Below are 12,019 nucleotides of genomic sequence, written 5' to 3'. Positions count from 1 at the left end.
AACTACTAGTCAAACAGATCAGAAAAAATTCACTACAATAATATTGCATTTAGTGCCAAAGTGTCTAAATGGACCTTGCAAACTATATTTTGCATATGATTATAACAACGTGCACCCAGTGCCTCTTAACAAGCTTGCCTCATCCCAATTTTTCAAACAACATTAAACACAACATTAAAAATAAATCCATAACAGACAAACTGATAATACTCAAAAATGCATGAAGGCAAGTCCTCTCCCTAATGACCAAAAGCCAGGTTGTAGTCACAGTCTGCTGAGTTTTCTGACTGCCCAAAAAAGAGGAAGATTTCTTTCCACCTTTTATGATACTCGTAATTCCCTTGGTTCTCAACTAAACTTTTCTATCAGGCATTCATTTCAGGGCAGGGCAATGGCTCAAAACGTGACCTCACAACTTAGTGAGGGTACTGGAGAACTGCTATTTTATGATGGCACTTACTGGAGTTTCACTGCAACTTTGTCAGAGGAACAATGATGAGAATCTCACCATTTTATCATGTAGAAACTGTGGAACAAGTAGAACCAAGAAATCTTGGTAAAAAAGAAGGACAAAAGCCAAAGGTGTTTTTCATACTCCAGTTCTGCTTCAGGAGTAGAACAGACCCTAATTTGAATGATACTAAATCAAATCCTGTAGAACTCTGTGTATGACCTGATAATTCAGTCACACAGACCAGGGCATTGGCTTTGGCACCAAAACCTACTGGTGCTGGGTGGGGATCTGGGCTGGGATCTCTGCTGAGCCCTGGGGGTCACTGGGAAGCCATTCAAGGTCCTCCTGCATGCTCAGTCCAGCTGGCTCCTACCTTGCACCCATTACAGTGTGTGAGGTTTGGCAGGTTTTGGGTCTCTGTGAAATAGGCTCCAGTGCTAGGGGTCAGAGCTCCCCTTACCACTCATCTGAAGATCTGGCTCCATGAGACCCTTTGCCCTCCAGGCAGCTGTGAGCCACTTCTTGGGGAGTCTGTGGAAAGGTTTTGAATTTCTGGGCTTGGCTGGAGCAATGTGTAAGCATTTGAGTCAGTATGGGAGGAGGTGACCTTCAAAACTAATTGGACACACAAAGGACCTAAGCAAAAGAGCCTCATCTGGGCTAAATAATGCATAGAAAGTTTGACTTTGGCTCAGAGGGAAATTGAATTAATGTACAGTGATAACATCTCAGTGAGCTAATCAAGATAATTGCCGTATTCTTGATTTAAACAAATCCATTAATAAGAATTTCCGGATACTGAAACAGACAAACAGCAACTGCTATGAAACTCTGTAAAGGCTGGTAGCAATTTTTTTCAGGTCAAGTTGAAAAGCAGCAACAACAAAGCAGCAAGTAGTCACACAGCATTCTTTGTCTTTGACTGCAAGAGTCGAATAAGAAGTCGTTTCCCTGGCTGAGTTTCCAGATCAACTTCCTTTGCTGCTGATTATCACTGTCACTGTCACCAGTTCAATGCGAAGAAAAGTCTTTAATCCAGTTACTGGACAAGCTGAGCTGCACTGCATTAAATGACAGCTAATGTCAAGCCCATTGCAGCAGCAGGAAAGGTCTATATAATGCTAAAACCCTCAAAATAGTCATAGAGAGGCCTTTGGGGACAGGCTAATTACTGTAGGGAGCTAAGTTTCACTCTCAAACAAAAAGAGAAACTGCACACCATTATTCACTGAGCCTTACTCAGAGCTAAAACTGATATAACAGGATTGTTAGAGCAAGCTTGGGTGTAGGATGTGTGAAAGGAAGAGCTGTAAGTGCTGTGAGTGAGTCTGCCACTGCCTGGAGCCAGCACCAGTCTTCTTTCTTTCCCAACAGAAATGAAGGGACAATGTGCCAGTCCAGCATGAAGCCTTGGAGGACCTGGATTCCCTGGTGTGCCCTGGAGACAGACATCCAGTAGTGCATCAATGTATCCTGACTCCTTCCCTCCCTTCCAGAATCACACCAATGTGCCCATGTGTCACAGCTCTTTGCAGCTTCATGGTAAAGGCTAAGAAATGGCCTGGTAAGAACAGCAGCTGGAGGAGAACCAGAGATGCTGGCTATGTTGGCTGGAGCTAAGATGGTCTTTAAGGTCCCTTCCAGCCCAAGTTGTACTATGATACTGTGATTCCATGATGAACACATGCAGTGATGCCGCTCTCACAACACCATTGCTCTGTCGTGTTTGGTTTCTGATTTATGGTTCTTTGTAGACAGTCAGGTGAAGGTAAATCTTTTGAGGATGTTCTTCATGGCGCCACTGGTCCAGTATAAACTTGCCTGCTGGATTTACTTTACTCTTAACCTTTTAAGCACCTTGCCCTGGCCCATAAACAACTATTAAGTGCTGTGAGAAACATGAAGCTTTTCCTCAGAGTCATATTTGATGCCTTTATTTCTTTGGCCATAAGCAAAACAGAAATATGAACTTCACCTCTCTCCTCAGCCAGGACTGAAAACTACTCAGAGCTTCTTCCAGCCACTCATGTTCACAGGAATTCTCTAAATCACCTAAACTTTCCCAATGTTCATTTTCTGATGTTCTGACAGAGAAACTAATAACATGAGGGTGGTGAATATTGACTTGATTTGGTTTACACCATCTTCTTCAGCTTCTTTGATATCAAGGAATTTAGACTTCATCCTGCACGCATTCCTGCAACTTGTGTTTGAGTCATGCAAATCCTCTGCCTGGTGAGGTTATATTTTAAGAAAGGCATCAAAGTCCTGATCTAAGATACCAAGAAATAGAGAATATACTGTTTCCATCGTTGGTTACTCTACCAGTTAGGTCACCTCAGCCTTACAAAATCACACCTTCTTGTCAACTTGAACATCTCTAGCTTTGCTTTCCATCCCCTGACCCTTCTCAAGCCTTTCTCTGCTAGATTGAGAGTCCCTCTGTAGGTGAGAGCTTTGGCTTACATGTTGTAATCTAGACACTTCCCAGTCTCATTCACGTTGAGATAAACAGATCAAGTCTTTCTAGTTCTCCCCATGAACGGATTTTTGTAGAGTTTTTCTGCCCAGCCTTCAATTTCCACTGTCCTTCATAAACTGCAAGCATTGGAACTGACAGTATTAGTCACATTCATGCTGTACAGGGAAAAATTCAGCTCCCTACTACCTGTTACAAGTAGAGTGTGATGAGCAAATTTATTCATTTGGTTTGTCCATCCAAGCAACAAGTTAGACAGATTTGCCATGGAATTATGTGAGGCTCACACTGAATGACTTGATGCCACAACTCTGAGAGTCAAGGCTCAGCCCACTGACATGTGTACCCTGGCATTAGACTGTACAAGAACACATTTTGTTTAAATGAAACCTGCTTTACTGAGGAATTTAAATATCTGACCCTTCTTTCTTAATATTCAATATTCTCATTTTATCAATCTGATTTTATATTCTTTCCCTGGTTGCACGTGCAAAACCTGAACAGAATCAATCCCTGCTAATTCACTGATCTGCTTTCCAAGTCCCCAGTGGACAGGACAGGACAGGACAGGATAGGATAGGATAGGATAGGATAGGACAGGATAGGATAAAAAGGACAGGATAGGGTAAGAAAGGGTAGGATGGCATAAAGAAATACAGTCTCCAAGCATGGAAGATTTAGGCTGACCATACAAAAATAGCTTTCTAACAGTAACAATAATATAGGTAAATACACTGTTATCCCTAACAATATTTATAAATAACTCAGATGACTGATAGGATCCATTTGACCAAATTGCAGACATCTGCAATGTAAACACCTGTATCTGAACTCATCATTCTGCACTACCTTTGCAGAGACAAACTTTCAGAATACAACTCATCTCATCTAAAGCAAATACCTGACATAACTCATAAAAAACTCACCTTGAAAGGGCCTGCTTCTGTCCACCTGCCTGTAAAGGGAGGCTGAGGTAACTAGTTCATATATATAGACTTCTACCCTGTAGTTTTATAAAGTTGCATCAGAAACTGTCAGGAACAGTTAGAGATAACTGATCACATGCTTGGATGAGGTATCTCTGAAGGCACATTCCCAATTCTATTTTCAGTGATGCTGTGCTATCATACAGTGCTGACTTCCTCTAGTCAAGATTTCCACAGTCCAACCACTGGAGAATACTGTCTTCCATTTAGCTCTAAAAAGCTTTCTTATGACTCTTCTGAAGTGCATAAAAGGACCAGAATGATGACTTTCGCAAATGCTCTGCTTTTGTTGGACAGCAAGAAATAATGGATCACTGTTATAAATATATCCACAGAGCAAGCTGGTTTTGAGCTTCAGTCTCGTTTTATCTCCTTTATATTTTCAGTCACACTTTAAAATAAAAGATTATGTTTGAGGTATAAATCTGACCATTATTAGCTGTAATGTTTAGTTTGTGTCACTGTCTGTGGCTGCATCTGTTTTCAAGCACAGGAACTATCGAGTTCTTTGCAAAAAGAAAGTACCTCCTTGATTTAGCACAATGGTCCTGACAATATAGCTGACTTCTACTCCTATGGAGAAAAACACCCTCTTTTTCCTCCTTAAGCCTTCCTCAAGCAAATTCAATGTAAGAGATGGAAGAGTATTAACTTGGATTCACTGAGGAATATTGCTACAGTAATTGCAAGCAGAACGTTGATGAAATGCTAATAACATTTCAAAAGATTCATCACAGGGTTTCCATCAGTTCTTTTTAAGGCAAGAGCAGGAGCAGTGAGTATTAAACAAAGAAATTTGAAACTGGGCCTGGAACATTTTAAAGAGAGAACCAAAGCAACCATGTATTGACACACAGATATGTGGGTTTAGCCAGCTTTCCCTTCCTGAATCTCTTCTTTTTAAAAACCTTGTTCTTTGTCATCTTGGGAACTGTCTATTCTAGCCAAATTGGATTCTTACAATGGGTCTGTTATTATGGTAGCTGAACACTTCCATGTAACCATTCAAACCATACGGGAAATTATGTGCTTAGAGGAGCATTTCAAAGAGGTTGCACTTGTAAATGAAAATGAAACTAAGGAAGAGGAAGGGGAAAGGGTTCTCAACAGCAGGATGAATCCTTCTAGATGCTCTTCATTCAGCTATCTTTTTTCCTTTTTTATATCAGAAATGTATTGTCTTCACAATATTTATAGCAGGGACTTGCTAACAGTAGTGCAGAAAAGAAGTAAAAATATTCAAGATACTGCCATCTCTGGGTTTTTCAATGCATCCTGTCTTCTCTCTGCTCAAAAAATTCTTTGGGGCAGGGATAGTCTTAAACAGTTCCAGGATGACTTTAAAGCTTAGTGAGGCAAATTGCAACAATAGGAATCGAGCAGTCCATTAATTACAGAATTGTTTCCAGAGCAAGCTCCAATTAGTCATTGCCAATTGTCATTCTACATCAGACATTTCAAACATGCACAAAAAAGACACTGCAGCATAGAAGTAGGTGAAAAGCTGTGAAAAAAGAGGCTCTGATGGAACTTTCACACTTCCAAGGCTTTCAAAGCCAAGAAAAATTCTCTGACATGCACCCTGAATCTCCAGTCCTGACTACAGTTAAGGAGAACCAGCTGTCCAAATTACTTAGAAAAACTCAGCAGAAATTCTGTCTAACTCTTGACTTGGTAGAGGGAGCTTATTCAAGCTCTAATGCACTTACTGCCAGTATCTAGTGTTTGTATGAAATCTAATATTCTCTGTTCTGGCCATTTTATTTGGACGATAATTCTGATCAGGGAATTAAATTCTACCAACTTTGCACGGTTCAGAGAACACAGAATGAAGTCACCAGCCCAATATTCATAATGTACTTACTCATAAAATGTTGTCCAACCATTTTCATTGCTTTTAGTGGCAAGGAGACCAGAATTGCCGTGGTAGGTCATCATGGCTACTTCATGGCCCTGTGTTGTTACACTCTTGAGCGCACTGTTGGTACCAATCGTCACCCAGTAGACTTGGCCATCGGGCACCACCAGCCAGAGGGGCATCCCAGTGGAATCTCTTCGGATATTGACTAAGTTGCCATTATTGTCAGTGATCAGGGTTATATCTCCATCTCCAGAATAAGTAAAATTGTAAAGATAATCTCCAGTGGTAAGGCTCTGAGTATAAAGGTGCTTCCCACTGGTGTCAAACAAGTAGAGTTCCTGGTCTATGGGCGAGGACAGCTCATACAGATTTTGCGTGTTGAGGAAGGGTTTGTTTTTCCGAATGAAGCGGATTCGGATATTCCCAAGATCAGCCACGTAGAGCTCCCCATCAGCACACACAGCGAGGGAGGACGGCGCGTTGAGCTTGGCGTCCTCGGCATAGCCGTCATCCCCCGAGAAGCAGTCGCAGTTGGCATCGTTCTTGCAGTCGCAGCTGCTCGGGGCGCCGGCCACCAGCGAGATCTCCCCGTTGGTGGTGACCTGCCGGATGCGGTTGATCTTCTTCTCGTCGGTCTCGGCGATGTACAGCACCCCGTTGTGGGACACGGCCAGGGCGGTGGCAGACTCCAGCGTGGCGTGGATTGCCACCTTGCTGAGGAGAAAGTGATCCATGCCCGGCACCTGGCAGTGCATGGGCCTCCCCGCCACAATGCGCACCTGGTGGTTCTCAGAGATCTGCAGCACCACGTTGTTGTCGAGGACGTAGAGAGAATTGTCCATGGGATTCACGGCCAGATCCGTGGGCCACTCGAGACGAACCTTCATGGTAAAAGAACGCAAGGGGATTTTTATTGCAAGACATTCTTCTACTGTATGATTTCTACAAATCAATCACAACGAGGATGCAATCAATCAACAGTGGGTAGAGAGAAACACAGCTAATCATTACTGCTTGATAGGATGGCCATAGAGGACATAAGCTGGTGTGAGCAGGGGGCCTTGGCTCCTGGTCATGTGAGGCAGACACATGGGGACACCCACACTCTGCACTGGAACTGTGGTGGGATGATGGACACAGGCAAACCATTCTATGATTTTTCCTCTCCTTGCTTCCTGATTTGATGGAAGCTGGACATCACAGCAGAGACCTAGGACTGCAAATTTTGCTGTGTGGAGTGCTATGAAATCAGACACACAAAACAATGGTTCTTTTACAAAAGGACTTTTCACACAAGTGTCTGAACTCTTCTGGGTAAATGACAAGGAGGGATAGACATAAAACTGGCAGCTGTGCCAGCATGTGTGAATATCTAAGTTATAACCTTTGATTTTCTGCTTTTTGCTGCAAAAATGCAGAATAGCAATTCACAAGAAATTCAGGGAATTTCAATTCATGGAGTAAAAAACTTGTGTCTTCACGGTGTTTTTCACATTTTGTTTCAGCATAATGGAATAATGGGTTCAGGAGTGACACATCCCAGTTCCACACTGATAATCCACTAAAACAGTGAGTGAGTACTAGGACTTTATTTCTAGCTCCACTTCTACAATACACTCTTTTCAAGTGAGTCTACTCCTTTAGTTGCCAAACCTAAGAAATGTTTTCCAACAGAATTCAGGACATCTTTCTTTTTTTTTTTTTTTTTGTAAAGAACTCAAAGTTGTGCATGTTTTGGACTATTTTATTTTGTTTCAGGTTTATATAAAAAAAAAATCAGTCTTGTGCTGATGGGAACCAATCAGTTCCAGGATAGTTTTGTTGTTTTGAACCTTCTTTTCCCACCATCCATTTCAACTGCTGTTTCTTCTCATTTGTCTGATGTGACTAAATGTAGAGGAGCATTTTGTACCCTTATTGGAAGGAGGAAGAGTGGATGCCAGCAGGCTCAGGTCCAGCAAACCATCTTTCACTGTGATTTTATTTAAAAATATGAATAAGAAGAGACCAGGTAAGATCTAGAGGAACACAGGAAATTCCCATTTTTAAGGCCTGCAGTTGAACATCTCTGCTACAGCCATGCTTTATTTTAATGCTTCTATATGCATTTTCAGCATTTTTTTAAGAGATCACATGTAAGGTGTTTAGTTCATTGTGTCCTCTAATGCATGGGTGCGTGAAGCTTATTTTCATGGCTAAGCACTATGCTGAGCTCTGTCTATTCTGGTTCTCTGTTTGCAAAATCTCCTTCCTTTTCTCAGCTCCTGGCCTATTTTAACCCTTCTTGTAGTAAACATTATAGCCTGTGGTTTTCTCTTTAATAATTCATGCCTCCATCCCTTCCAGTGGTCTTTAAGCTCTGCAGTCTTCAGTTAGCATCAAGAGCTGAGTTTATTCTGAACTGACAAGGGAATTTTCAATTTCTTAAAAACCATTCCTTGTCAACAGTGGCAGCTAAATATTTCATGTCCTCATGTCCCAAGGAGCCTCAGGGACCTGACAGAAAAGACCCTTCTATCCACTGTAAATGATGAAAAGCTGCTTCCCAAGCTGGTTTTTATTTTTTAATTAAGCTTGTCTTCAGTGTGTTTCTCCAGAACAGGAGTGCTTAATCTGCCAGTCCCAGTACAGGTTAGTCTGAAAACTGTTCCAAAAAGGAAAAAGAGGACTCTTCAGCCGATACATGCTCATCACAGAAGTGTTTGAACATGACATTGGTTTACACAGGAGCTATATAACCTGGAAGTAAATAATTTTGAAAGCCTGATTACACAAAGGTTTTATGCTAACTGCCCCTGAAATTCACATAAAGAAGAAACTATGCCTGTAAGATGAGAAACATACTACAAAAGGTGGCCTTTAACCATCAAAATTTCTCCTCTATAGAAAGCAGAACAACTTTTAAACTCATAATTTCAGCTTGTTCATAAATTACAGACTGTGGGAGCCAGTTGCAAGGAAGCAAGAATAATCTTTTCAAATTAGAGGGAAAAAACAAGAACAGATTCCATATGGGAGCATGGAAATTATCTGGGTAGTTACCAAAAGGAAACCCCATTGACATCTATTGTGGCTGAATAACAGTACTTAGCCCTCCAGCTAAGATCTATATTTTCATAGGAGAGGACAATATTCCTGCAGCCAGGCAAACAACAAGTGGCACAAGGGTTTCAAAGGACACTATCCTAAACTGGCACAATTTGACAAGTTGGCCAGTGCCACACAAAATTGAGTGCTGGGCTGTCACAGATTTCTCTTCTGCACCATCTAGCAGTAAAGCAATCATCAAAATGAGATTTATTTTTCTCTCTTTCCTTCTTTTTTCTCTCCACCTTGAAGCAGCAGGACTTAAAAGCCCAGCATGATGGTAGCTGCAACCAATTTGCAATCTGATGCAATTCAAGATTCTTGTTTTCCTGCTGTTGCTAATTTTGGCACCATATCCTCCAATCAATATTTCCTATGTTAATTTGATTCAGGTCTAAAATTGTGCTGGGCCAAATTAGGATGAGGGGAAGAAAAGAAAAAAACCTATGATTAGCTAAGATGTTATAATGGAGCATGGCACATAGTCCATGGCATATAGTGAGAAATGAGCCTAACAAAACCTGCCTTCCCAGGAATCTGTGCCTTCCCACTGATTGGGAGCTCTGAAAGAAGTAACTTCTGTGGCTGAGACATCTTTAAAAATCTTACCCCCAGAAATCTATGAGTTAGGGAAGTCAGGGTTTTCCTTCTGTCTTTATAGGGTATTTCTTTTACACTTTGGTAATTTTTATACCATAAGCTATGTAGAAACCTATACTAAGCTATGTAGAAAGCTATGTATGCAACCCTCCTTGAGCCCACACATCTTTGTCAGAGCTGCTGGGGAAGCACACAGACATGCGGACAGGGTGAAGGCATAGGCTTGCGTTCTGTAGAAACAAAACCAAACCACTGTCTTACCTGGGAAATGTCCATAACAGAGTCACAGCTGAGAGGCCGAGCAGATGTCAAGTCATTGGAACCCAAGACAGTTGAGATGATCCCATTCTGATCAATCCTCCTGATCATGGTGCCATCCACAAAGTAAATCAGCCCAAACTTGTCCACGGTGATGCCTGGGGAGGAACAAAGAAAGACAGTCAGAAAGTGATGGCAGCCTGACACGAGGAGCAGTATGTTTTATGGCATTCAAAGGGGATGAGAGGACAGTTGGGCATGTGGGAGTCCTGGTTATCAAGAGCTTTGAACTGGCACCACTCCATGGAAGGCACTTTCAAATGGCACACAACGCAATTCAGAAATCCCTGCTTGCTCCTGGAAAAGGGCATGGCACTCCATGAACTGCTGAAATGAAAAGGTTTCCTAATAACTGCGTGTCTTGCATGTTCAGAAACCTGGTTTTATTGCTCATGGTATGAATGGTAAGCCAGGCACATAAAAATGTTACACTGATGAATCTTTCAAAAATGGTGATGAAAAAGGCTGTGAAAGATCCATCAGTTCAATCAGATTCCAGATGGATAAATGAGAAAGGGTTTTCCCTAGGATAATCTGGTTAATATACAGTGTTTCACCTGTTTCTGAACTCTGCTAGTGATTAATTTCATTGTCCAAACCTCCTTTGTAGACATACTCCTGTCAGTGGATTTGAGGTCTGCTGACAGCATTTACAGGCTGCTGATTCTCATTTCTTCCCCTGCAGATGTGTGCCATTTCACCTCCCCCTAAGCATAATTTCTCAAGCATTTGTTATGTTAGCACAACCTCCTTTAATCCTCTTTATCCTAGGCTAGCTACCCTCTGCATCTTCCATCAGTGGACTTCTTAGTGCATATTCACCTCTCCTTTGTGCTAGTATAAATTAAAATAACTCCACAGATATTAATAAAGTCATCCATCTCATCTACCCTACAGAGGCAGAATGTCACTCAGCATAATATTTGAGTGTCTTAAAGACACTGAAAGATTGTAAAGAAAGAGAAAAAGAATGTAGAGGCCTGTAGCATCTTTTTCCATGAAAGTGGAAACTCTGCTTGAAATATATGAATATTAGGGTCTTCCTGTTTGGTTTCTTTTGCTCACAGGGTAACAATCACTTGGCAAAAAGCAGTTATCTGCACTGTGCATCTAAGCAAGTATCTGAAGCTTGCTTTGTGCATACTTTGTGCATCTAAGCAAGTATCTGAAGAGAAGAGAGAAATCTACTTGTAGAGTGCAATTTGTACGGCCCTAAAGCACATATCCCCAAGAGATTATACCAATCTGGCTAGAAATACCTCTTCCTCCTATTTGACTATAAAAGGAGACTACAACAAATATCTCTAAAGAAAACATTTGTATTGTAGGCAGATCACATTAGTGAACTTGAATCCTCACTAAGATATTTCTTTGGCTGTCATCTTGGTGACAGAAATGATGGAAAATCTGTTTCAGATATAAAGCTTTGAGACTGTTTGAGGAGTGATCAGATCTTGTGTTCCTCCAAAACGCTGTTTTGCAGCCAGATCCCCTTGTTTGAAACACTTACCCTCGGTCTCCATCCACTGTGAGCTCTGCTGTGAAGTGCAGATGCAGCAGTTCACAGATCAAAAATTCTAGATTTTCACAGAGCAGAGACTAATCATCTGATTGCTTTGGCAACTAAAATCATGGCCTTCAGCCAGCACTGTAACTATTGCATGGGCTGGAAGCCACGGACGTAGGTGATATGTGGAAAAACATACCGTATTTGATTATAAGGAAATCCACAGAAGATAATCTGGCCTGGCAGAAAAACCTCAGGACTAAGTCATTGTTTGAGAGAAAGAACAAATTTCTCCACCGAGCTGAGGTAAAGGAAGGGATTCAAACATGGTTGCAACCTGTTGATTCAAAGTCAATTAGGAGTCACCGAACTGGTGTTTCAGATCACTGAGCTGAATGGGAGCTGTGTGTTATTGCCAGGAGGTAAAAACAGCATTTTCGTTACTTCTTCACAGCATCTCTCTGTCTGAAGGGCATCACTTTGACCTGGATCGGATATTTGACCATCAGAGCAGTGTGGTTTCAGAATAGCCCCCAGGGCAGTGAGGAAAAAATTACTTGCTGCTTTCAAGATGAAGTTCATTAATTTTGGAAGGGATTATATAGCAGGATTGCTGAGATAATGGATGACAGGACTAAATGACCTGAAAGATTGCTTCTAGCCCTACACTTTAATACATGTGTTCAATTCGTGCCAAGACAGGACCCATCTTTGCAGGACCAAGAAA

At 41.6% G+C, this 12,019-nt stretch overlaps 1 protein-coding gene across 4 annotated transcripts in view; it reads right to left on the bottom strand.

Moving 5' to 3' along the window:
• Positions 1-12,019, bottom strand: part of TENM4 (teneurin transmembrane protein 4) — a 917,609-nt gene that overhangs the window by 40,020 nt on the left and 865,570 nt on the right. For all 4 annotated transcript variants that reach the window (XM_085066138.1, XM_085066148.1, XM_085066158.1 and 1 more), the window contains 2 exons: positions 9,729-9,883; positions 5,784-6,661 (listed from right to left, as the gene is read on the bottom strand). In XM_085066138.1, the coding sequence (XP_084922264.1) occupies positions 5,784-6,661; positions 9,729-9,883 (1,033 nt within the window). The remainder of the gene's footprint in view (positions 1-5,783; positions 6,662-9,728; positions 9,884-12,019) is intronic.

Source organism: Lichenostomus cassidix, chromosome 1 (assembly GCF_008360975.1).
Source record: "Lichenostomus cassidix isolate B80296 chromosome 1, HeHo_3.0, whole genome shotgun sequence".
In the NCBI taxonomy this organism is placed as follows: Eukaryota; Metazoa; Chordata; class Aves; order Passeriformes; family Meliphagidae; genus Lichenostomus; species Lichenostomus cassidix.
Note: the sequence above shows the minus strand (reverse complement) of the source record. Positions and strands in the feature narration are given on the sequence as shown.